The 26,750-nt window shown below is 37.5% G+C and overlaps 1 protein-coding gene across 1 annotated transcript in view; it reads left to right on the forward strand.

The window, feature by feature from the left end:
- The window catches only part of Abca13 (ATP binding cassette subfamily A member 13), a 427,810-nt gene that overhangs the window by 348,485 nt on the left and 52,575 nt on the right, over window positions 1-26,750 (forward strand). The window contains exons 56-58 of the mRNA XM_076864534.2: window positions 13,377-13,527; window positions 20,703-20,837; window positions 26,229-26,332. Coding sequence (XP_076720649.2) covers window positions 13,377-13,527; window positions 20,703-20,837; window positions 26,229-26,332 — 390 coding nt within the window. The remainder of the gene's footprint in view (window positions 1-13,376; window positions 13,528-20,702; window positions 20,838-26,228; window positions 26,333-26,750) is intronic.

Below are 26,750 nucleotides of genomic sequence, written 5' to 3' on the forward strand. Positions count from 1 at the left end.
GCTGGTTCAGTCTTGGCCTCTAGCAGGCTTTTTTCCTAGTACCTGCTATGTTTGGGAATAGCATTGTTTCTTGCCTATGCTGTTATTTCCTAGCACTCTCTAGACGCGTGTAGAAATGAAGGCAGGTTGTGCCTCATCTGCAGCACTCCATGTCTGACGAGCAAGTCTTCTGGTGGCATACTTCCTCTCTCTCTGAAAGGGCTTGGACAACATTTGTCTGGGTCTATGTGAAGGCAAGATGGTGGCAGGTGTGAATACAAGGTGTACCCCCAACCCCCATGTTCTCTTTTCTGATTTGAATCCTTACAGTATTACAGTGATCTGAATTAAAGCTGTGAAACTTCTACCTCACCCCCATTTATTCTTTTTCTGTCATTTAATACCTTCCAAGCTTACTATGTTGCTTTTTTGTGTGGTGAGTTTTAGTTGGCATTTTAGGGAGACACTAGAGATGTAGGCAGGGGATGGCAGAGACTTAAAACCAAAAAGAATCACAGAGGAGTTAGAGGTAGACATGAAATACAACATCGTAGTCTGGGTTCCATGTATCTTAAACAAGGGCAGTAAAAAGTAGAATGAGAGATGATTTTGAGATTGAGAAGTTTGACTCAAGGTATTTTAAAGCATAAAGTTTCAATTGGTAATACACAATGTGAAAAAGGAAACACCGGGGGAAGAAGATGATATCTTTTCTTTCAAATATCATCTTATTTTTATTAAATATTCAATATCAATTTTCCTTGAAATATTTTTCTCTTAAAAGAACACGTATGTCATAATTCATGCTATTTTCTTTTTAATTCTTAGATGTAATGCAAAAGATCAATATGTAGTCTGAGACTGACAGGCATAAAATTGTAGTTTTCATATAACTTGTTAACTGAAAACAGTAGGTGATTATAAAAGTTATTTAGCATACATAGCAAATATTTGGTATCATCATCTGAAATGACACTAGTGCATTGTGGATTTCTGAAAGGAATAATGGGGTTTCATAGCTTGAAATTATTTTATATGTAGTCATGCATCACATAATATTTCACTATACATGCATAATGGTCTCATAAAATTACATCACCCAATGATTCCTTAGCCATTTTAGTTTGTGTATATACAATCTATGACATTAACACAACAATGAAATTGCCTAATGATGCATTTTTCAAACATATCATTCTCTCTTTCTCTGTAAATGGTATGTATGTATTTGTATTTTAAAGGCTATAGGCTCTGTATGAATGCTACCTTGGTCTAAAAATATTAATTTTTTCTTAACATTAAATTTTTTAAAAAATATTTTTTTAGTTGTCAATGGATCTTTTATTGATTGATTGATTGATTTTTGCCTTTTGATTCAATTAAGATTCTTTTTATCTTTAATAATTGAACTTACTCATTTGTATTATTGCTAGACAAGTAATTTTATCCTTAGTCTTGTCATCTCATTTTATTTTAGGCTTTCAACTTTTAATGTTTTCAGGAGAGAGAGAGAGCTGAGCTTCCAGGTGTTAGGACAAACTCTTAAAGCAACAGGCAAATAATGAAGGGATTAAGCTGTTAATCATGTGTTGTAGTGGGATATGCAAAAATCTAAACTAGAGATAGCATCAACACCCCCTGGCTCCATTCTCCCCCAGGTAGTGACGCTTTGGTTGATGGTCAGGTAGGTCTGCACACACATGGGGGTCACCTCATTGTTGAATATCCCTGAACAGGATTCCTGTAATTTTATGGACCCTGGAACCAGCAAGAAGGAGAGAAAAGAGAAGGACTCGGAGTAGAAAAGCACTAGGTCACTGTGGGGAAAGGTGTCTTTAAGGTTTATCCATCCCACCCCCATAAGATAATCTCAGCAGAAGTGATGAAGGAAGGCCTATTAGCTAGGAAGTGAAGTCCCATTGGCTAGGAGGACCAATGTGTGTGACAGCATGACTGGCCAGGGCCCATGACTGCAACACCCTACTGAGACAGCAGTGGACTGGCCTTGTGTGTGAAGGGCAGCTTCCCCATGAGGCCATGGAGAGCTGAGTCATTGCCTATGATCAGTCTAAAAAATCACACAAGGACTCTAACTGGGAGCTAGCTCCCCTCTTTGTTTCCTTCTTCTACTATATGGTTTAGGTTTCGTTGTTTCCCTTTATTCCTTTTTGTTTGTTTGTTTTTGTTTATATGTTGCTATCCATGAGGAATTGGTTTTAAGATCCCCAGAGATACCAAAATCTGGGATGCTCCAATATCTTATATAAAATGTTGTAATATTTGCACAGAACCTACGTAATCATCCCCTGTACTAGAGACCATCTCTAGGTAGACTACCATTAGGGAATAATGACAAGAAAAAACAAGTGTGTGTGAGTTCAATACATAAATTTGGTGTGTGTGGGTGGGGGTAGTGTGTACTAGGGATTGAACCAGGGCCACTTTATCACTGGGCTGACTCTCCAGCCTTTTTTTCTTTGGAGACAGGGTCTCAGTAAATTGCTGAGGGTGGTCTTGAACTTCCTTTCCTAGTGGCTGGGATTACAGGTGTGTGCTACCATTCCAGAGAGACAAAGATTTTTGTCCCACCTCAAAATGCTGGCAGAAGTCTAAGAGACATAAGGCCACCTGAAGCTCTGTTTTTTACCCAGAGGGTAAAAAAAAATTCTAGTGTTAAAAAAAAAAACAAAAAATAATCACTCTTTATCTCTGTATGGGAGAAAGCTCACATACAGAGGGACAGTGATATGTTTTTTTTGTGTGGCTCCACATACCTTAAAACCTGGATGGATGTTTCACTTTGTTTATCTTTTCATTTCCTCTAATACACACACACACACACACACACACACACACACACACACATCAGTGTAAATCTTAATAAGGTTTACTTTCTTTTTTTTCAGGACAATATTAATTCCTCAGTATAAATAATAGAAAAATTTGTATATCCCTAATTCTACATATTATCCCCGTTTTCTTTTTAAAATAGATCTCTCTCTCACACACACACACTCAGTCTTTTTTAACACTAAATCCCCCCACCCCCACCCAGGAAATACAATGGCATGAAACAGAGCTTCTGGGGCCTTAAGTCTCAGACCTTTGCCAGCATACTGGTAGGTAGAACAAGTTAATGTAGGAACTTGAATGTCATCCTTCTTGAACTTCTAGGATAACATAAACTTGAATTCAAATTATTCAAGGCTTTAAAAAAATACACTGGAATCCCTGAAAGATTCTGAAAAGGTTAAAGTGCTATAAAAGTGATATGAAATGAGGCATTTTCACCTTATGTTTGCTTTTCATCAATTGCTTATTAGTAATAATTTTATTTTCTACTTATTTTTCAATAATGATTTTTAGTAAATTTTGGTATACAGTATCTTAAAGTAACCCATATGCTATACTTTGGATCTTAAATGTCCCCCAAAGGCCTCTGTGGTGAAGGCTTGGTCTCTGTTTGGTACTGTTGGGAAGTGGTGCTGTGGAAATTTTAAGATGTGGGGCTAGTGGGAGGTCTTCTGGTAACTGGGGGCATGTGCCCTTAAAGGGGATAGTAGCACCCCAGTCCCTCCTTTACCTGTCTTCCTTTTTCTGGCCATGAAGTTAGTGTGTTTGCTTTACCACCATCGGCCAGGAAGTGTTGCTACAGGTACAACCAATGGGCTCATTGATCATGCAGTGAAACCCCCGGAAAAGTGAGCAAAATAAACATTCCTTCTTTATAAATTATTTTATACTTTTTTTTCAGTAAAAGAAAGCTAATTAACATACAGTGTTTCTCATGCAGGACTTTTAAAATTTCCACTTTAATAAGATAAGAATTCTAGTGACTATTTTTTGTCCTTTATTAAATATTAAAAATGTTAAGTAGGTAGTGAATAATTTAGTGACATTATTAACCTGTAAATTTCTTATAAATGGCATGGTTTTAAGTATTTCTTTATATGAACATTCCTTATGTAATTTAAAAGAAGCTAAAGATTTTCAACACTTGAGTTATTTGAATTGTTAACTTTTTTTTAAATTTTTTTAAAATTTGTTTTAATTAGATACACATGACAGTACAATGATCTTGACATATCATACATCTGAATCAGATGGGGTTTAAGTTTAAAAACCCTTCCTGACAATATGAAATTAATAAGGCATTTAAAATAATTTGAATCAATACATATTTAGAAAAATATATAAATACATGCTAGATATATTACAGAAAATTATATGAATTATGGACACTCATATTCATTATCCAAACTCTCTAAAATATATTGATGACTTTGCTTATCTCTAACACTGACTTAGAGGAACAATTGCATTTGGTTAAGGGGTGCTGACAAACTGGAAATGAACTATTGTTTAATGTTTTGTTCTAGTTTCTAAATGTAGACACGTGTATTTCATACATAATGACATCACAAGTGAAAGAAAAATCAGGTGAAAAGTCTGACATTGTAACAAGTGATGGGCATAAGCCACCATTTGTTCTTTGAAAACATGTCTTTGATATATTAATATAGTTCCTTCCTTGAATAAATTATTAGATGGGAAGTTGGCAAATCTAATGAAAAAGTATATATGTAATTTAATGAGCTGTTTTATTTTCAGAAATTCATAACATTTTCTTGGTGGACAAGAAGAAAAAAAACTCTTGGCAGTTTGAAAATATAATTATGTGTTATTTTACTGTTCTAAAAAAGGGCATGCCTTTAGTAGATTTGTAGCTTCTCAATCATGTACATAGGAGTTAAATGAACAAAAAATGTATTTTTTTGGTATTCTTTGAAAGAATCATTCTGCTCTGTTATGTTGCACATATACTTAGTTTAATTATCACTTTGAAGGGCTTGAGAGAATTCCACTTGTACTATGTGGTGAAACAGGTGGTTATGTGGGTACAGTGTGAGTGTTTGTAGATTTACAGGCTTAAATCTAGAGTATGAACTTATTCTAGCTCTCCTTGAGGAAAATGAAAATATGTTCTTAGTCTGAATTTAATAAACCAAGCACCATGGATGCCCCGTATTCTTTTTAAAATATCACTAAGCCAGGCTTTGGGGTTCCCGTTATTTTATCTTGATCATGAGCTTAAGGACTACCTTGGACACTTGGCTGACATCCAGGAGCCAATGGGACCAGGTGTAAGAGGCTGTGGCACACTTAAATAACTAATGGTAACCAGATGGTTGAACCTGTGGTGAAATGGGGGTTAAACCTGCAGGAAAGTGCAGACCGTGGAGGGACAAAGTAGGAAGTTTGAAAAGCAAATGGGGTTAAAAACTGCCTGGCAAACAAACCAAACTTGGTTCACTGAGCAGTTTTTTGGCTCTTATTTGCCTGCTTTGTCAGTTTACAGACTGCTGATAATATAAAGGAAATTAAATGCCTGAACTGAGAAGGCTCTTGGTTTGGCAAACTCCCCTGAGTGCTCCAAGATTTATATTTAATTTCCAGGGTTTCTTGGTCTGTTGTGTCATTAATTAAAGAGGAAAATCTAGTCAGCATGCATCATGATAAAAGCCTCTTGAAGATCATTTTTATGTCAGACTTACAACTGAGAAATATCTTGTCTTTCCAAGTAGTGCTGAAGCATGAAGCATACAGAATGCTACGACCTTCTTTATTAGGTCAAGATAACCAAAATGCAAGTATGTGGAAACTATGAAATGGATGTGAGCATTTTCTAATAGCGTAAATGTGATAGACAGTGATTTTGATTTAGGAGGTGTGTGGTTAGCATCACTCAGAGTTAGATGGGAAGATTTATGTCAATGATGTAATTTAAAAGAAGCTGTTCCTCTGGGTCACTTAAAATGGACTCTGGTTTAGATATTCAGTTTTCCCTTACTCTAGGGCTTCATTATCACATGGCCTTCTTTTGTCTGCCTGTCTATATTGGATATGCCCACTCAGTGTCACCATCTGGATTATGATATCATGTTCACCCAAATTTCCAGTTGTAATGTTAATCTTCATAAACTTTTATTGTCCTCAAAATTCAGATGAAACATATTGAGCTATTTACAGAGCCTCTGGTATTTAATAAAATACAACAAGGGAAAAATGCAATGTGGTTTGATTTGATATGCTTTTAAAGGTATTTGAATGCCTGCTTGTGCTGTGGTTCAGTACACATTGGATCCTCTCTACAAAACATTCTTTCTAACTTCCTTCAAAGATATATGTCAATTCATAATAAAAATTTTTCAGTTTGGGTCTGGGGGTGCAGCTCAGTGGTAGAGCATTTGCCTGTTAGAGGCCCTGGATTTGATTCCCAATATCAACTGAACCAGCAAACAAATGAACAATGTGCAACTGATACTTGTGTTGAAGATTTGTGCAAGGGAGTTATTTCTACTAGCTAACAAGGAAAGGCAGGCATTTATCTGTACATCCGAAGAAAAATGCACTGCTCTTGAAAGTGTTTCATTTCACTCCATTGTAAAACCATGACCTTTTAAAAATTATAACTCCTTACAACTAGAAATTGGGCAGCCATCACTGCACTAGATGATGGGTGTTAGGACAGAAAGACATCAGACCCCTGCTGTGGTTGAATTCCTGTGTCCCTAGACTGCCACTGTCCACCTGTTCTGAGCTATTCCCATGTTCTTATGATACTAATGTTCTAATGACATCTGATGATACTAGTTAGAAATAATAAGTATGACCACCAACAATTCAGAGTTAGGAAATGTCTAAGGTCATGGGACAATGAAAATATTTAATATGTGTATTCCCTATCTTCAAATGGTTTAGAGAATTTAAATAAAATGTTATATCTTTAAATCATCAACAGGCTGCTTGACATTGAGAGGAGCTGGAAGGAGATCATGCCAGCAGAAACTAATTAAAATCATTTTAAACATTAAAATTTTTGTAGATAATTTATAAAGTAATGTGGAGTTTGGCAACAATTTTTAAAACATAAATTTTAAAATTGAAATGAATAATTATTGCTAATAACAAGTGTATGGGTTGATGGGTTTTTATAATGAGAGCACATAAAACTAGGAAATAGGCTTTTGATGGGACCTCAGAAATCCTCTTCATGTTCCCCTACAAACAAACATAAATATTCTTCTGATTTTAATGACCAGATTTCAGGTTGCTTGTTTGGGAATTTTATGTAAGTGGAATCATAAAGTTTATACTGTTTTGTGGGTGAACTCTTTCCCACAATAGCATGTTTGTGAGGTGCATGCATATTGTTGTAAGTTGTAATGGCTTTTTTTTTTTCATTAGTATTGAAAATTCCTCTGAACATTTAATGATGCACCTATGAAACCATTTATGTTGTACATAGATGAGCACTGCATAGAGCAGGAGTATGTCCAGCTTTAACTGACTGTGTTTTGATTAACAGAGATACAATTCACATACCAGAGAATTTATAATTTTAAATGGAATAATGCAGGGATTTTTAATATATTCATAAAGTTTTGTAATAATTTCAGCTATTTAATTAAACTACATTTCCATCACCTTGAAGAGAAACTCTGTACCTATTAGTAGTCTTTCTCCATTGTTGCTCCCTGACTCAGTCTTTTGTAACCATTAATCTGCTCTCTCAATGGATTTGTCTATTCATATAAATGGGATCATATAAATGGAAAATTTCATATAAATGGGATCATAAAATAAAATCCCTTTTATCTCTCATTTATCCATGGTTTTATCAAGAAAGGCACTTGAATTTTGTCAAATGCTTTTTCACTGCGTTACATGATATTGGGTAGTTTTTGTCCTTATTTCTATAAATATGGTGTATGATGATTAACATTCATATATTAAACCAACCGTGTATTCCTGGGATTTGTCCTACTTGATCATGGTATCTAATTCACCTTATATGCTGTTGCTTTCAATCTGCTTGTGCAGATGGCCCCTGGTTTACAATGGTTCCATACACAATATTTCAACTTTATGAAGGTATGAAAGAGATAAATGTTCAATAGAAACTGGGTTTTGAGGGCTGGGGCTATAGCTCAGTGGTAGAGTGCTTGCCTAGCATGTGTAAGGACTGGGTTTGATTCTCAGCACCACATATAAATAAATAAAATAAAGGTCCATTGACAAAAAAATATTTAAAAAGAAAAAAACTGGGCTTTGAATTTTGAATCATCTTTTCCCAAGATAATGACATGTGGTAGAATATGCTTCGGCTATGCCCAACCATAGCCTAATGTAAATTCTAAGGGTGTATGAAGTAGGCTAGACTAAACTATGACATTCAATAGTTTAGGTATATTAAGCTCATTTTTGAAATAATATTTTCAACTTATGATGGGTTTATAGTATGTAACTGCACTGTGAGGAGTATTTGTATTTTTTACATCCATATTCAAAACAAATACATAGTCTTCTTTCTCTGTTGTGTATTTGGTTTTGTTTTTAGGACATTACTGATATCATAGAGTTAATTGAGAACTATTCTTTCCTCTTTTGTTTTTTGAAGCAGGCTGTGAGGGATTGATTTAATTAATCTTTAAACATGTAGTAGAACTCACCAGTGAAGTAACATGGTCCTAGGCTTTTAATCACGGAAACTTTTTTTTATTATTACCAAGTCAACCTTTTTATTGTTATACATCTGTTTAGATTCTTTCTTTTTCACATTATCACACTCAGTAGTTTGTGTCTTTTTAAAAGTTTTGCCCATCTCATCTAAGTTATCTAATTTGTTGGTCTATGAATATGCATATAGCACCCTTGTAAATCTTTCTGTTTCTTTAAGGTTTGTAGAAATATTTCATTCCCAGTTTTAGTAATTTGCATCTTTCCTTTTTCTTGGTTATTAGCTAAAGATTTGTAGATTTTGTTTTCAAAGAAATATTTTAATTAGCTGATTTTCTCTATTGTTTATTGTTTTTTCTATTTCCTATTTTACTTATTTCTTCTCTAGTCATTTTTTCTTATCTCTACTTGATTTAGGTGTAGTTTGCGTTACCATTTTCTAATTTCATAAATAGCTTATTGTTTGGTATCTATTTTCTTTTTTTCTTAAGGACTCTTTCCACACTCTATTGGCTTGTAGATGGTCTTCTCCTCCTCTGCTTGTATAGTCTTTTCACTATGTGTGTCTCTGTGTCAAATGTTTTCCTTGTATAAGGACACTAGTCACTTGGATTAGGATCCACCCCTAATGACTTCATTTTAGCTTATTTTTTTTTTCTGTAATACTCTGTCTCCAAATAGAGCCACATTCCTAAGTCCTAGGAGTGAGGACTTTGGCTTTTATTTATTTATTTTGCCTTTTTGTGGGACATAATCCAACCCACAACATCTGAAAAAGTTTGATTGATTGAAAATATTTAGAACCTCTGGATGATTCTGTTTTCTTTCGAAGAGAATCCTTTGAGATTTAACATATAATTAGAACAGGTAAATCACTTTAATACACTCACAAATTTAGATGCTTCTATTAAATAAGTCCTTTTAAGGACTTGTCTGTATGTTTCTCTGTGTATCACCATTCATTGGTCCTGACTGAAAGCCATGGTTATTTGCCAGAGTTATAACACCTGTCTTCTCTCTTTTTTTTTTTTTTTTTCTTCTTCTTCATTTCTCTTTTGGTACTAGATATTGGCTCTCAGGCCTAGGCCTTTTTATTTATTTTATTTTATTTTATTTTGAGACGGGTTCTTTCTAAGTTATCCAGACTGACCTCGAAAATGCAATCCTCCTGCCTCATTCTCAGAGTTGCTGGGGTGACAGGCATGCACCACTGCGCCTAGACCAATATCTATCTTCTTAATTCCAGTTTTTATTGAGGTGGTTTATTTTTTCAAGGTTATCATAAAATTTATTGTTCCATGAATTCGGGAGTACATATATACTTAGTCCACCTTATGGAGGAATTTTAAGTGCCTGTTGCTAAGTGAAAGAAGCCAGTATGAAGTGTTCTATATTGTGTTAGTCCAACTCTGTGGCTTTCTAGAAAAGCACAACCACAAAGAAAGTAAAGTAAAAAAAAAAAAAAAAGTGATTCTCAAGGTTTGTGGGCAAGAGGGAAGGGATGAATAGGAAGAGCTCCTGGGATTTTTAAGGCAATGAAACTATTATTTATGCTGTTGTAATGGTGGATGTTATGCATTTGTCAAAACCCGTAAAACTGTATAGTGCAGTGTGAATGCTAATATGAATTATGGACTTTAGTTAATAGATCAATATGAGTTCTTCACTGCTAAACATTTACCACACCAATGCAAGCTGCTAAAAATAGGAAACACCCTGAGTGCAAGTATATGGAAACTGTGTGTACTTTCTTTTCAATTTTCTATAAACCTAAAACTGTTCTAAAAACTAAATCCTACTATTTTTTAAAAATGCATCCTCTCTTTTTTATGTAGTCCTTTTAATTTTATGCACAAATGTCATAAAATGAAAAATGGTGGACCATCCAGTGTAGGGTAGAAGTGTTAGAATTAGTCTTTGCAAATATTTCAGGGCAGCTGCATCATGTGGATGTTAGTTTTATCATCTGCAAGATGAAAGCAGTGGAGTACTTTGTTAATTGCTGTGTGCAGTTTTACTATTAAAAGAGAATACAATGAAATATTAATACCTGCTCTACTGCAGATTGACCTTGAAAACATAATATCTAAGTGAGAACAGCCAGATGCAAAAAGGAATTATATGATATGCAGTCTCATATCTCTCATACAAAGAATATGCAGAACAGTTAAATCCATAGAGATGAAATGAAGATGAATAATGTCAGGGGCAACAGGAGAAGGAAATGGAGAATGACTGATTCATGAGTACAGGATTCTGTTTGGGGATGAAAAGAAGTGTTTTAGAACTAGAGAGTGATCACATTGACAAAGCATATAGTCTAATACTTATAAATTTTATACTTTACAAAGATTAAAATGGTAAAGTTTGTATTGTATTATTGCAACAAAAAAAGAAAGTAGGAAAAAATTCCACAAATTATTGAGTTGAGACTTTTTAGGAGCAGTGGTTGAAAACAAAGCCTTTTATTGTATATTAAAATAATTTGTAAAATATTTATATTTCAGATAATTGAGAACATACATGTGACTATATCGTATATACATTTGTGTGTGTATATATTTTTGTCAGCTATATTTTACCAAAACTCTTAAGTACACTGATAAAGAAAATTTTTTTGAGTTTGACTAAAGAAAATGTATTTCCTACAGTGTAGAAAGAAGATGAGATAAACTTTGACTATCCCAAATTTTGGGAAAAAAATAACAATGTTTGGGATATAACTGTTAACAGATTTAGAAGGAAAAAAAGATAAAATTGAGACCAAACTTAAAATTTTACACAAAGATATTTTTTTCCTTGTTTATTTCCATGAGCATATATATATATGGTTTTGATATGAATAAAAATATTAATAATTTTTCACTCTGCTTTAAGAAATGCTAATAATCACCTCTTTTAGAAGTCATGCTTTCTCAGCAAGTCTTTTTTTTTTAAGCATTATTTTCCATTTATGAATAAGATTTTTTTCTTCCTGATGTAGTCTTAAGAATCTTCACGGTCAACATAATTTTATGTATTTAAAAATGCATAATAGATGGCTAACATAGTTATTATTTTTCCTGCCAAAACAAGATAATGAGAAAACAATCAAAATATTAAATTTTGTTGCATTTGAGTGATTTGGTAATCAATATGTATTGATGTTAAATCTGAAATAAAACAAGAGTTTTTTTTTCTTTAATTATGTGTGATTTTGTATAATTCTTAACCTAGGCATATAGTATGACTTTAAATACACACACACACACACACACACACACACATTTTTTTTTTCTCTTCTTTTTAACACCCAAAATAATCAAGGAATTACTTCAGTTAACACCCAGGCCTCTCACTTTGGAGTCAACTTTAAGAATCTTCATGACCAACATAATTTTGGTGAAACTCTTGTGTGTAAGCACAAAGGGGTTTCAAATGGTTTCCCGATCAAGGAACCAAAAAATGTAAGCACCAAAAAATATACGTAGTCAAACCTCTTCTACAAGGCTCCTGGGGTTGCTGTGGGGGTGGTGGAGGAGTTTTCCCTCTACCTTCTTAGGAATTCTGCTAGGGCCCTGGAAACTGAACTGACAAAAGGCATATTAGTGAGAAAATACATATACACGGTGAAGGATATGGAAAATAGACCGGGACATTTTCCCTAGCTGCAGCTGTTTCCTCACCAGCCTTGTCCAGTAGTAAATTGTAGCTTTTGTTATTTAAGGACCCAGGCTTCAGCCAGAGTCGGGCAGGAAGGGAAAATGTCAAAGAACTCTCACCTGAGTAGCACCTAACTCCCTACCACAATGGATCAGCTGATTCTAACGCAGTGAACTCTAGACACTTCCCTACCTACCCTTCTGTCCCACCCGAACGCATCAGGTGATCCTAATAAACCCTAAGAATTACCTTTCTGCCCCACCCTAAATGAGGCCTATAAAACTCAAAACCTTTTGTAGGCCCAGTTCGGTTTTTCTGTCCCAACATGAGACTCTTGGATGTTTGATTGACTCCTCCGCTGAATAAAGAAGAGCTTGCTGATCCCAGGTTGGCTTCCTGCCCCCATTCTTTGTGCTTACAGTTTTTGGTTTCCTGACCTGGAACCCACTTGAAACCCCTTTGTGCTTACATACAGCACACACACACATACACACACACACACACACACACACAATCGAAAAATCTAAGCATTGGTCAGAGAATGAGGCTTGAGCACCATCTTAAGCTGAGCAAAGGTGTAGAGGTTTTGGGTTCTGGTTGGTGGGCTCCTTGTGGGCAGGGAGGGGAGAAAATATCTGGTGGGGAACAGCTGTCTCTATATGGAGAGCAGAGTCAGCTCATCAGAGTGGTCTCTGTAAGGAGCTATCTTCCTAGTTCAGAGACATCTTTACACATGGAAATTTTTTTTTAATAAGAGGAGAAATTTAAAGCTAGGCATGGTAGTGCATATCTGTAGTCTCAGGGGCTTGGGAGGCTGAGGCAAGAGGATCACAAGTTCAAAGCTAGCCTCAACAACTTAGTGAGACCTGTCTCAAAATATCAAAGAGCTGGGGATGTGGCTCAGTGGTTATTTGTTCCTGGGTTCAATTCCTGGTACTAATAAACAAGTGGGGGATTTATATTCTTTTTACACAGAGGAAAATGAAACAGCTTTCCCTACCTCTGCTGTTGCTTAGTTGCCATTAGCTCAAAATAGTCCACGTGTCAGAGATGCATATTTTGAGGCTGCATATTCTGGGTATCCTTCACTTTTTCTTAGTTGAACCTATTTATGCAAAGTGAGTTAATTATAGTAAATTAATTTCAGTGGACTTACTGATGAGCTAAATTTAGAAAATGGGTTGATGTTTGCCAGGGAAGACTGTTCTCAACCTGTTCCCTTTTTGTCTATGCAGGGAGGAGGTGGATCTGTCTTCTGCGGGCAAGGCGGGTGTTCTCATAGGCTACTGTCCTCAGCAGGACGCCCTAGATGAGCTCCTGACCGGTTGGGAACATCTCCATTATTACTGCAGCCTACGGGGGATTACAAAGCAGTGCATCCCTGAGGTAAGCATCCCTAAAATTTTTCCAAAAAGAAGGACCCATTGAGGAATGCTTAGTTAGAGCCTCTTGCCCCAATGTCTCTCTTACTTTATAAGAAAAAGGAGCCATAACATCGAGTAAGCTTATCAGAAAGGCTTTTTCCATTATGATTGGTCAAAAGGAGACATTAAAATATGGTTGTATTATTGATATTATTTATTTAAAATGTGTCTGAGACATGAGAAAGAAGTTAAATAAAAAATAACATCATTTCTGACTTTGTGTCTTCCTTCTTTTCTCTAAATGGCTTTTATAATTACTGGACTATTAATTTATATTCAAGAGCACATATAGACTGGGTATGTCCAGAGCTTACAGGGGAGAGATCACAGAATGTATATGAAATTTTGGAATGGATAATTTTCTGGTGAGCAGGCCCACAGATTCCTGCAAGGAGTCTCATTCTGAGTGGCCTCAGGAGACGGAAGGAAGAGTAAGATCCGCAGGACCCCAAGACCACCGCATATCATTGAGAGAGGAAGGAGAGTCTAGTGTAATTGAGGCAAGCTACTGCTGCCACTTCTCTTGATGGGAGCAGTGGTCAGGGAAACAGTGGGGAGAGCTTTGATGGACAGATCAGAAGATGTTCCAAGTAGAGAGTACTGGAATAGCAGTTGTTGCATGCACAATTTTACCTTTTCTGCACCTCATTTCTGAATTCTGCACTAGGAGCAGGAAAAAAAAAAATAGCTCATGTGAAATTCTAGTAGAGTCCATGGGAACACTGTAGGACTCACAAGAGACAAAACTAATAGTCATCGCTTTCACCAGTCCATGAAAATTCATTCACTGTGCTGTTTTGTAATACTTCAGCCTTCATTTCTTATTCATGCTCTGTGACTTCAAGTGAAGCCAGAACAGACCCTCTACCTCATTGTGGAGACCCTGGACCCTTTATGCACCTCCCATCTTAATAAAGCAAAGAAAACTAACCACTCTGCAGGAGACCTGCTCATTGCAGTTAAACAGATCTTAGAATCCAGCACTAATTGTTGGCTCCATCTTTAATAGGCATTTTCTCTGTCAGCTCCCCCTTGTTAGTTTTTGATTAAAGAGGCAGATGCTTGGCAAATGCTGTAAGCTGGCCCCTTTGCTGTCTGGGGGGAAAGTGCCTGTGAAAAGTCTCTTAATATAGAAAGGCTTGGTGCTTCCTGTCATCCAGGGCAATTGCCTCCTGATTCTCAGCTGTCTTACAGCCTTGTTTTCTGAACTCCTCCACGGAGAAGTTATTTTAATGGCCACCAATTAAGAACTGGCTTTATTTCTTTCTTGAGACTGCAACTGATTTTGCAGACAGTATTGCTACTTGCTCACTCAGAGGTTTCTAATAGATCAGCACACTTTTCCATCTTCTCCCAAAGGCAATAGCTCCCTTCCTAGCAAATACCTCTCTCCTGTAAATGGTGGGAATATATAGAAACGTAAACCAGTTTGTTAGCTTTTTGTTTCTGTAACCAATATATCTGACAGAAGCAACTTAGAGGAGGAAAAGTTAACTTTGGTTCATAGTTCTAGAGGTTCAGTCCATGGTCAACTGACTCCATTGCTCTGAGACTAAGTTGAGGCAGAACGTTATGGTCTAAGAAAGAAAGTTGCTTAGCTCATGACAGCCGAAAGCAAGAGGGTGGGGGGAGAGGAAGAGGAAGAGAGAGAAAGGAGCCCAGGTCAGATTTAGTACAAGGCCATAACCCCAGTGAGCCACCTCCTCCGGCCATGTTCCACCTGTCTATAGTTACCACCCAATAGTCCATTCAAGTTAATAATCCACCAAATGGATTAATCTACTGATAGCCCTCATAATCCAATCTTTTCACCTCTGAATATCACTGCATAGCTTAACATGTGAACTTAGGGGTGGGAGGACATTTCTACATACAAATCATAAAGAATGGGTAAATGTGCTCTGAAATACTTAGCACAAGATGACCAGAGGGAATTATTATAAAATAACAGAAAATAACCATTGTAGCTAATGCAGTCATGCACTGTTTATATATAATAACTTTATTATTAAAGTTCTAGTCAACCACAGACCATGTATGTGATGGAAGTCCCCTAATATAATAGAACTGAAAAATTCCTATCACTTAGTGACATTACAGCCATCATAATATGGTAACACAATGCATCACACATGTTTGTGGTGGTGCTGGTATACATACCCGCACTGTCAGCCACATAAAATTTTTTTTTTGTAACACAAGGATACAAAACAAAAAACAGTTGATAATAAATGACTGTTACTGATTTATATACTTACTACATAATGTTTTTATGATTAGCGTATACTCCCATTTACAAAAAACAGTTTACTATAAGGCGACATGCCACGTGACACCAGCAAAAGCCTCAAACATCTTGTGATTACTGAGTCTTGATTGCATTAAGAGGCCCTATCAAGTGATTGAGCTATACTATCTAAGTTTGTGTAAATAAACTCTAAAGAGTTCATCTGATGAAATTTTCTAACAATCCACTTCTTAGAAAGTGTCTTGTTGATAAGCAATGCACAACTGTATTTCAGTATTTATTCTTTTCTAGGTAATGTTTTTACAGTATTTTACAGTCAACATGTAAAGTAGATAACAGGATCACTCCTCATTTTGTAAATAGAGAAACTGAGGCACAGAGCACTTATGCAAGTTACCTGTATAGCTTGTGGCAGAGTTTTGTTTTGAAATTATGTAAACCAGTTCCAGAGTACATGTTCATTAAGACCCTACCCTGATCCTTAGTGCATTCTGGTTGCTAGTGATATAAAATGAAATTCCTTGTGCTACCAACAGCTCAGTCTTACATTTTATTCATTGGAGTGGTCAAGGGAGTGGAAATCACATGGGTTTACTGCATGGCTCCTCTAACCCTGAGCTTTGCATAGTTGATTTATCTTCCACTGGCTCAGGTTGGGACCCCATGTGCACCTCCCCTCCAAGCTTTCAGGACACAGACATATAAACATGAGATTTTTGTTTGTTTTTTTATTCTTTTTAGCTCATCTGCAGTGCATGTTGTTCATTTTCTCTAGGCTCCATCTATTGTTCATGGCAACATGGACAGCCACCTTGGGTCTTTTTGATTCAAGGACATCATCCTATGCTTGCTGAAAGTCCCCTAGATCAGCCTCACACCCCAACTTCTTCCCTACAACCCTCAGAGCCCAAACCCTGTGCTAAACTTGATCCATGTTTCAGGCCCCCCAGCCCACCTAGACTCCAGCTAGCTGGTCATTTTTCTTACAGTCACATCCCTCACTCCTGAAAACCTTCACAAGTCCAGGAAGGCAAGTAAAAGGTAACTCTTCCTTCAGCTTGAATTCGGGTCCCACGGGTTGAAGTCATGATTTCCAATTTTCTCTGTCTTTCATTATGCACATTTTGTATGGTGTACATATTTGAGTCTGAATTCAATTAACCTGGTAAAGAATTTTATATTAAGTTACAATCAAATGATTCAGGAGACAAGGACTACCATGTCTGGGATGCTAGAGAAAGAAAGCCTGTGAGAGGCGTTAATGGGGGTGGGTAATTTCAGGGCTAATATCAAAGCCAAGCAATTGAGCAAAACTTTGAATTAGGATGAGATGTAGCAGATTTCCATTTTAGTTTTCCCTGGGATTGAATACGTAGAGTCTTTACCAATTTTATTTTTTGTGAATACGCACAAATTCTTTCCAGGAAAAACACATACTGTGTGTGGCTTCTCAGCATCCTCTATAGCCATGCATTTGTCTTGAGTTTTTTTTTTCCATTCATAGTTTTACAAGAATGAGCTAGAAGTCACAAGACAGGGGGATGAAAGAGTAAAGGTCATCTGCAAAGGGAGGCTGAGAAAATAATAATTTCTATCTAAAAGTCTCTTCTTACTTATTTTAATCTTACGTGAAATTTTGAAGTGATCCTCCTATTTGCTAGTGAATCACTTCTAGCCTTGGAATTCAACAATTGTTTAATATTTTCTGGGCAATCTATTTTGGCTCCAGTGATAAAAGCCCTACCATGTGGCAAGTGTGATGGAGACATGGGGAATATAAAGACAAATAAACCCTGATCTTTTGCCTTAAGTAAGATACTATATCTAGAGTTTTCTGGGAGAAAAAATAACAGACTGTATAACTTATGACATTTTGTTTTTTGGGGGGAGAATAACAGATTCTGTAACCTGTGACATTTTGGGCCTTAGGTAGTATTTTGCCAGCCTTGATTGCTAGGACATTATGTTTGCCATTATTTTGATAGCGGTGCAGAGTGCAGAAAGACGGCAACGAAATACTTCTTATTAGGCCATTTTCAGTTATTTTCTGAAAATGTAACGTTTAGAGAGCATTAGATCAAACTGATACATTTGTTCCTGTCTCTTCTGGAATCTTTGCTGTGGTCAACTGATTGAGGATTTGGAGACTGCAGCATTTAAGATTTTGTGATATTGGAAAAAATGCCATACTTTGCCTGGTTTCATTAAAAAAAAAAAAAGCTAAAATAGCTTGATGAATTTATTCAACATTTCTCTAATTAGTCTGAGGTATATTTCTACAAAGCCACATTTTTATTATTATATTTTACTTTATTTGTCCATCAGCTTTCATTTATTGCTGATCTTTATAATGATGAGAGTAAATTAAAAACTGTCTAATTAAATACATCATATTTTTCATTATTTTGTTGACTTTTATGGTTTGGAAAAAAAAAAAATCACCCAATTTTTCCCCGTGTGTTTTTGCTGCTAGCCTTAGAGCTGTTAACATTTGCTTTTTTCCAAAAGACAAACTTTTTAAACAATTTCTGCAATGCTCCTAGGCCTCCTTGTGGGGACAAAAGCTTCCTTGGTGGGGATCCTCCTGTGTTCCCTTCCTTTCATCATTCATAGGATGTTTTTCCCAGGACTCAACTTATACTTCTTGATGGTTGCTTTCTGGGGCAATTTTGGGTGAATCCATTAGCACCACTGTCATTGCTCTAGTTCCTGCAGTGTCAGGCATGTGTCTCTTTATTCATATGACACTTCATTAATATTTGTGTTTGATTATTTTGAGTAAAGTGTTCTATTTGAATTTTTATTCATTTAAATTTTATTCAGTTTATGTTAATTGATCAGGTGGGCTGAATGATGCTAGGAAAAAGATAGTTTGTTTATATAAAACAACCTGGAGACAACAAGTAGCCTGTTTTCCTAAGAACAAGCAATTGGCCTTGAGTTCACTTTCTTGGGCAGATAGCTGGAGATACGAGATTGCTTCTTCATGAATCCTTTGGGCCTGGAAGTCTGTTTTCTCGACTTATGCTATTTGAACACAAGATCAGTTCTGAAGCTTTTTAGTTCAACTTCTAAATTATTCAGAGATTATACAAATAAAAAAATAGAGTAAATTTGTGTGAAAGTTTTTATTGGGAAGTATTTACAGCACTGTTATATTTTAAAGCCTCTGAATATCATCATCTTATCCATTTATCATCATTTTTATGTTTACCAATAAATATATATTCATTAGAGGAAAGCTAAATTTTACAAGCTATTTAGGACACACAAGTATTAACTTATCTTCATATTCCTATTGAAGTTTTCCTCTTTTCCTAAATTTGAATTAAGGTATGATATTGGAAGACCATACTTTCAGAGAAGTTTCTCTGATTGTGTTGAGTACCTAAAACCAGGAGGAGGAGCTGAGTGAAAAAACAAAAAAACAAAAACAACAACAAAAAAAACCCATGATACTGGCCAGTTTGGCTGTGTAATGTGCTACGACACGTGATTGATTCAGTAAGGGTCACTCCAAGTGAATTGGGCTGGCTAATAAATAACCACACAGAGACAGAAAAAATCTTTTGGGGGAGTTCAGTAACAGCTCCTCAACCTCAGCTCCCACAAAGGAGGCAAGAGAGGCAGGCAAAAGAGAGCGAGCATGCCTGAAACCCTCCTATTTATTGGGGAGAAGCCATTCAAGAATGTTCCACCCAAACAAGGCAAGGGATTGTGTTCCAGCAAACAGGGGCAAGGGGTATAGCCCAGTCCCATTGGGTGACGCCCACTCCCAGAGCTGCACTCCCTTGCGAGCAAAAGTGAGGTCTGCCTGCTTTGGTGCTGGGAGCAGAAGCCAGGTCCACACCTTCATTATCAAGGCTAAGGGCACGTGCTCAGCTCCTACACGCTCAGCTCTTGTTCATGGCGGCCCCCCGACAGTAATGTCTAAAACTGAATCTATATTAATATTTAAATTAATATCATTATGGTCACGAGAGTCAAATAAAACTGCAACATTTTAAATTATGCACAATTGGGGAAAAAATTGCCCAGTTTGGCTCCTAGTACAGGAGATGATGGAACTGGAAACATCATAGACTATGGTGCCAATTACAGTGGGAAGTGCTGACTTAAGTGTTGTGAGATGCATGTGACCCTGCAATAGGGGATCAATATTCATGCGGAGGAGAGACGAGATGAATTGGATTTTCAAGGGTGTGTGAAAAGAGGGCAGATTGAAAGAGAGGAGAGACAGAGAAGCTGTGTGCATGGGGTCCCAGGAGAGTCAAAATTCCCCTGTGGACAAGAGTGGAGCTTTGGGGAATGAAATCACCATCCTTATTACTTGCTAAAATGGTTCCCAGAAGTTGGGAACAAAGTACTCCCCATTCTTTCCCCCACCTCTAGATACTGAACTCTTGAGTGTGCAAACTCTTATCAATGGTTTCTTAATGTACAGTGGATATTTCTTTGTTTGTGCTAATATTGAAAAGTCCTCTCAGTTCTTTCCTCCCATGAGGTTTTTTGACAGTTCACTGTCTTGGTTTCATTCCTGTCCAATTCCATCTCGGTGTTCATTTTGGTTTACCTTCTTTCTGCTGGCCTTAATGTGGACATTAGTCTGGACTCAGAACTAAGTCTGTTTCTTGCCTACTATTTTCCTAGCTCCAGACCCAGGGGTTTTGGGGATCAGTCAGAAATCTGCAGGCACAGAAGATACCCCTCTGTTCCTTCTCAATTTCTCCCTATATCATGAAGGAGAGTGGTCCAGGGAATGTACTTGACCATCCATGTGAGGGGTGGACAGGGGTGGTGGGAAGAAGGAGCAGGAGTTTAGGGCTGAGACCTGGTGTCTGGTGGCATGGTGAGGGGTGGCATGCTCACCAACGGCTCCTCTCTTCCAGGTGGCTGGAGACCTTGTGAGGCGCCTGCACCTGGAAGCCCATGTGGAGAAACCTGTGGCCACCTACAGTGGGGGAACCAAGCGGAAGCTCTCCACAGCCCTGGCCCTGGTGGGGAGACCTGACATTCTTTTATTGGTGAGTAGTGGAAATATCAGTAATATGTCATTGTCTTGAAATGAGATGCCCATTGCACGTGTACTTGTAAACTTAGTTTAACTAAATAGAATTCTTGAAGGAAATAACTTCAGAATTCACAACACTGATTTTACAAACTAATGTTCTGCCCTAACTCAGCATTTCCCAAACATTCTAGACTTATATAGAAATAAGACGTGTATCTTTGGGTAAATTCACTTACCCTTGTCAAATTCAATAAAAAAAATTTTAAATGTTTTTTTTTACTTGTAGATGGACACATACCTTTATTATTTATTTATTTTTATGTGGTGTTGAGGCTCAAACCCAGTGCCTTACACGTGCAAGGCAAGCACTTTGCCACTGACCCCCAAACCCAGTTGTCAATCAAATTATAACATTAAAATTATATTAAAAAAAATAGAATTCACTTCTAATCTGAAAAATCAATAGGTATTTTTCCTCTAGCACAATGCTTTTAAGTCTTTTTCTACCAGATGATATATGTTCATCATAACTGTAATGACATATATCTATGGTAAATCATGAGGATGGATGTGAGGGATTGCTATAATTTAGATGCAGATTCCCCAAAAGCCCATGTGTTAAAGCTTTGGCCCACCCCATGCTGTGATTGGTAGTTGGTAGAACCTTTAGGAGGTGGGGCCTAGTGAAAAGTCTTTAGGTCATCGAGAGCTGCCCTCAAAGAGATAGTAAGACCTTGGACCCTTCTTCTTTATTGCTTCCTAACCATGAGGTGAGCAGTTTTGCTTCACCAAATGTTCCTGCCAAGACATATTGCCTGGTTGCAGCCCCAGAAGCAGCAGTGCCAACCAGTTATTATCTAGAACCTTCAAAATTGTGAAACAAAATAAATGCTTTCTCTTCATAAGTTGTTTATCTCAAGTAGTTGTTATAATGATGAAAAACTGGCTAACACATAGATGCCTGATGGATATGGAAGGGAGGGAAGAGAGTTCCAGAAAAGGTATAGCATGAGCTATGGCCTTGAGACAAAGCATTCTGTAATCCATCTGGGAACTGCAATCAATTCTAAATTAATTCAAAGCATTAGTTGGAGGTGATACTGCCCAGAAATAGAGCCAATTGCCTTACATTTCAAAAATAGCTCTAGCTATACGTGATGCCATTCAAACAGTAAGTAGAATATTGTTCTTATGGTATAGATTAGATTCTAATCACTAATGTTCACCTCAGGGCTGCACTTTGGCAGACTGTCTGATGAGTGTTAAAGAATATAGGAAATAAAGCAGATTCTCTTTTCTGTTCTTGTTTGCCAGATGAAAACAGCCTTTCAGTGGGAGAGTTACTGGGGATTCAGAAAGTCCATGCTGAACAATGTGGTCCTGTCATTTATTGTCCTTTGGAAACTCACCTGAGTGTTGTTTTAATTCATCTTAGTTTGCTATTGAAAAATCCAAAATCAAGGACTAATGCATAATTTTATATTCTGAAACCAGATAATACAAGTTAACAATTTCACCATTCTGCAGTTCCCGAATGGCATTATCCTCTCAAGGTGAGACAGTCTGAGCCTTAGCTCCTCCTGGAGGATGTCTCTGTGCTCATCCTGGAACAGAGCATCTCCTCAGTCAGATGAAGGGGATCTGCTGTATGGTTGTGCTCTTGACGGATGACAGGTCTCAGCTTTCTCTTCTTTTCTCTTCCCTGCTCTCATTCCCATTGAATGTCCAGGACTCTGGCACAGTGGCCAGGTGAGGACCCTGGAGTCCTAGTGAACTGGTGTGGATTTTGCTTTTGCAGTTCTATAACATATGACTTTGCATGTTCTAAGCCTGTTTCCTCCTTGTCTGATATAATCCACATGAAGTGCACAGCCCAAATGCCTTGTGCATAATAAATCTACATTAGTGTTTAGTAACTGTGATGATGGTGACTGTTCAGAGCATCAGTTTCAAACGATGGTTTTGAAGTTCTCCGCTGAGAGACAAGGAAGGGCTCTTGGAACTCATGCCACAGTGACAATCCGGAAAATTAAAAATCAACCACCCAACCCTTTTACTGAACGATGTAGGACTATATTATTTACTTACTATTGTAAGTAGTACACCCATAGCACTTGATTTGTAGAAAAAGCCAGGTGTTTATTTTCCTGTTCAGTGACTTTTCTCCAACACTTCCCTTATGTTTTTTTTTTTTTCTTTTTTTCCCCCCATTTCGGAGGAAGTTGATGACCCACAGCTCTTAAGAAAAATGTGTTCAGTGCTCCCGGACTACAGAAAACCCAGAAATGCATTATATAGCTAGGCAAGATTTCTCTCCAAAATGGTTCAGATAGCAAGTGTTTTGGAGTTTATTGAAGGAGAAAGCTTCAGGTTCCAAGAAATTCCAATTTATTTGATGTTGCTAAATAAATGAAGCCTTTTTCTACTATCATATCTCTTTTCAGGAGATATCATTCTAAAAGTTTATGGAGGTGCAGGATTTATTTTAGAGACCTTAAGGTTGGCTTACCTAAGCAGATTGTGAAGGGAATTGGGCTAATGCGAAAACATATCCCCAACCCCCTATTTTTAAGGAGTCATCATTGACAAGTAAAAATTGTATATATGTAAAGTGTACAGTATAATGTTTTGATACACACACTGTGAAATGGTTACCACAATCAAACTAATTTATATATCAAGCACCTCACATAGTGACCCTTTTTTTCAGCTAGTGATAAGAAAACATGAGATGAAATGTCTTAGCAAATTTCAAATGAACAATACAGCATTGTTACCTACAGTCCCTGTTAGTCCATTTGTGCTACTGTAACAATATATCATGGACTGGGTAACCTTATAAAGAAAAGAAATATATTTTTTATAGTCCTGAAGGCTGGAAGTACAGGACCAAGGTACCATCAGATTTGGGGGTCAGTGAAGGTCCTGTATCTGCCTCCAAGATGGCACCTTAAACTAAGTATCCTCCAGAAATGCTGTGTAAGCCCTCCGTAAGGGCACCTTTTACTAATCATGAATGGGAAGACTTCCTAACTCAATCACCTCTCAAAAGCCATGCTTCCCAATACTGTTGTATTGGGGATCAAGGAGACAAAAAATTCAAATCATAGAACTCCTATGCTGCATATTATATCTCCAGAATTATCAATTCCATATGTGTTAGTGTTTTGTCATTGTGACAAAGACTTGAGAAAAACAGCTAAGAGGAAGAAAGATTTATTTTGCTCATGGTTTTAGAAGTTTCTGTTTGTGGTCAGTGGGCCCCATTGCTCTGGGCATGAGATAAGGCAGAACATCATGGTAGAAGTACTCAGCAGAGGAAGGCTTTTCATCTTCTGGCAGCCAAGAAGCAGAGATAAAAGGGCTTGGGACAATATGGAGTCCCCAAAAGCATGCTCTCGGTGACCTACCTCCTCCAACCATGCCCCACCTGCCTACCTTCCCATCATGCTCAATCTTGGGAACTACTATTGTAATCTGTTTATACACATTTGACTTTTCTAGATGGTACATGTGTGATCATAAAGTGGTTATCCTTTCATGTCTACCTTATCTCACTTAGTAAAACATCCCCCAACACTATACATATGTTGCTGGAAACTGAGAGTTCCCTTCTTTTTAAGAAGGAATAATGTTTATTATATACACATGCACGCATACACACACATACACACTCATGACAGCGTGTTTTTTTTCTCTTTATGTGCCTTGCTTATTTCACTTAACATAGCATCCCCTAGCTTCTTCCATGTTGTCACAAGTGATAGAATTCCATTCTTTTTTATTTCTGAATAATGTACTGGTGTGTGTACATGCCTTGTTTTTATCTACTTATCTATTGATGGATACTTCTATTGATCCCATATATTGGTTAATGTGTATAGTACTGCAATAAACATGGGAGTGCATGTTTTTTTACTCTTTGATATACTGATTTCCTTTTTTTTTTTCCTTTTTGTGTATTTAAAGTAATGGAATTTTTTGGATCATATAATAGTTCTATTTTTATTTTGAGGAAGCCCCATAATGGCTTACTAATTTACATTCCCACCAACAGTATATAAGGGCTACATTTTCTCCATAAATGCCATGATACAAATATTCACAGGGGTTTTGTATAATATCCTGTCAGTTTTCTTCATTCCTTTTCAATTTTTTTTCCTCCTCTGACTGAACAATTTTACACAACCTGTGTTCACATTTCCTGATTCTCCCATTTACTTGATCAAATTGGCGGTTGACACTCTTACATTTTCATTTTATTCATCACAATTTTCTGCTCCAGGATTTCCACTTGGTTCTTTTCACATGACTTCTCTTTTTGAACTTGTTCATGTGTTGTTTTTCTGATTTTATTGCATTCTCTATTTATATTCCCTTTATAACTCACTGAATTTCTTCAAGGTGATTATTTTCGGTTTTGTGTCTGGAGATTCTTAGATCTGCAGTTCAATGAAATCAGCTATTGGAATCCATCATAAGAACACAGAAACATTGTGTTCTTCAGTTGTGTCGTGATTCTTTCTCCTCCTCCTCCTCCTGTATGCCCTCTTGGTCATCCTCCTCTTCCTCCTCCTCCACCTCTTCCTCTGTGTTGCTTAAAGTCTTGCATTTCTTCTGTTTTCACAGTCTTTAATGGCTCTCTTTGGGAGATAAACACTTTCCCCTGTCAGTTAGGGGGTGCATTCTGAGGCTCTCTTAGACCGTTTCTATAGGCGTGCACACTGCACACTCCTTGATCACTCAGGATGGGGGAGGGGAATTCTTAGGATTATATGCCTTTGTCCCTCCCACAGTGGAATCTCATGCCAGCTGCTGAGAGCTTCCCATTTGCCCTCTAGGGCAATGCCCTGAAATGCTTGAGCTTGTGTGCTTTCTCCTAACTCTTTAAAAACTGTGCTGGTGGCTTATGTGACATGCCTATACCTGCCCTATTGGGGGTCCTTTCAAGGGGCCACTAGGAAAGGCAAAGTGAAGGCAAAGTGAGGCATTCAGAGTGCTTGTGTACCTGTGTACCGGTGTGAAGGACTCTATAGAGAGACCTTCCAAGTGGCATAGGAGCAGGCTTTCTGGTGGAATTCCCAGAGTGGTTACAATGGCCCACGGCCTCTCTTCCCTACTTCCAGTCTCTTCCAGTATCTCAGCTGTGTCAATCACCTCAGTAATTTAGGGGAGATGAGAAAGAAGTGGGCCTCTTAAGTAGCATCCTGCATGAGTGCACTCCACTCCTTTCCCCATTATCTTGGCTTTGTTGAGCAGAATGCAGATGAGCTGATGGAGAGGTACCTGCGACCATCAGAGAAGGGATTTCTTTCCTCATAACCAGCACCTGGCCTCAGGTGATAGTGTATATTCATACGTGCATTCATCAGATTAATATCATTGTGTGTTTTCTTTCCTCTAGGATGAGCCCAGCTCTGGAATGGATCCTTCTTCTAAAAGATACCTGTGGCAAACAATAATGAAAGAGGCGCAGGAAGGCTGCGCTGTGGTGCTGACTTCCCACAGGTGAGCCGAGCCCCCTCCTGAGGCTATTTCCTGAGCAAATATGAGTAACAAACAATAGTGAGGGGAAGATATCCACCTCCAGCCAGCACCACACACAGAAGTTCCTTCATCTTAACACTGTGAGGTTGATATTGTTGATGGTCCCCGTTATGTAGCATAAGAGATTGAACCAGAGGGAGATCGTGTAACATAACTAAGGCCACAGGAGCCCGTGGGAGAGCTGGAGTTTGAGCCTGAAGTTTGGTAGCCACAAACCACACCCTGGCGTGGTCCATTACTGCTGGTCAGGGATGAGTGATGGACTCCCTCAGTAATTCCCAAGGGTTCCCAGCTCCTTTCTATCCAAGACCTCATACTCTAGTAGGTAGAATTATCTGAAAGGAAAACTTAACATGTTACTAAATCTGGTCTAATATTT

The sequence above is a fragment of the Callospermophilus lateralis genome, chromosome 1, assembly GCF_048772815.1.
Source record: "Callospermophilus lateralis isolate mCalLat2 chromosome 1, mCalLat2.hap1, whole genome shotgun sequence".
Taxonomy (NCBI): Eukaryota; Metazoa; Chordata; class Mammalia; order Rodentia; family Sciuridae; genus Callospermophilus; species Callospermophilus lateralis.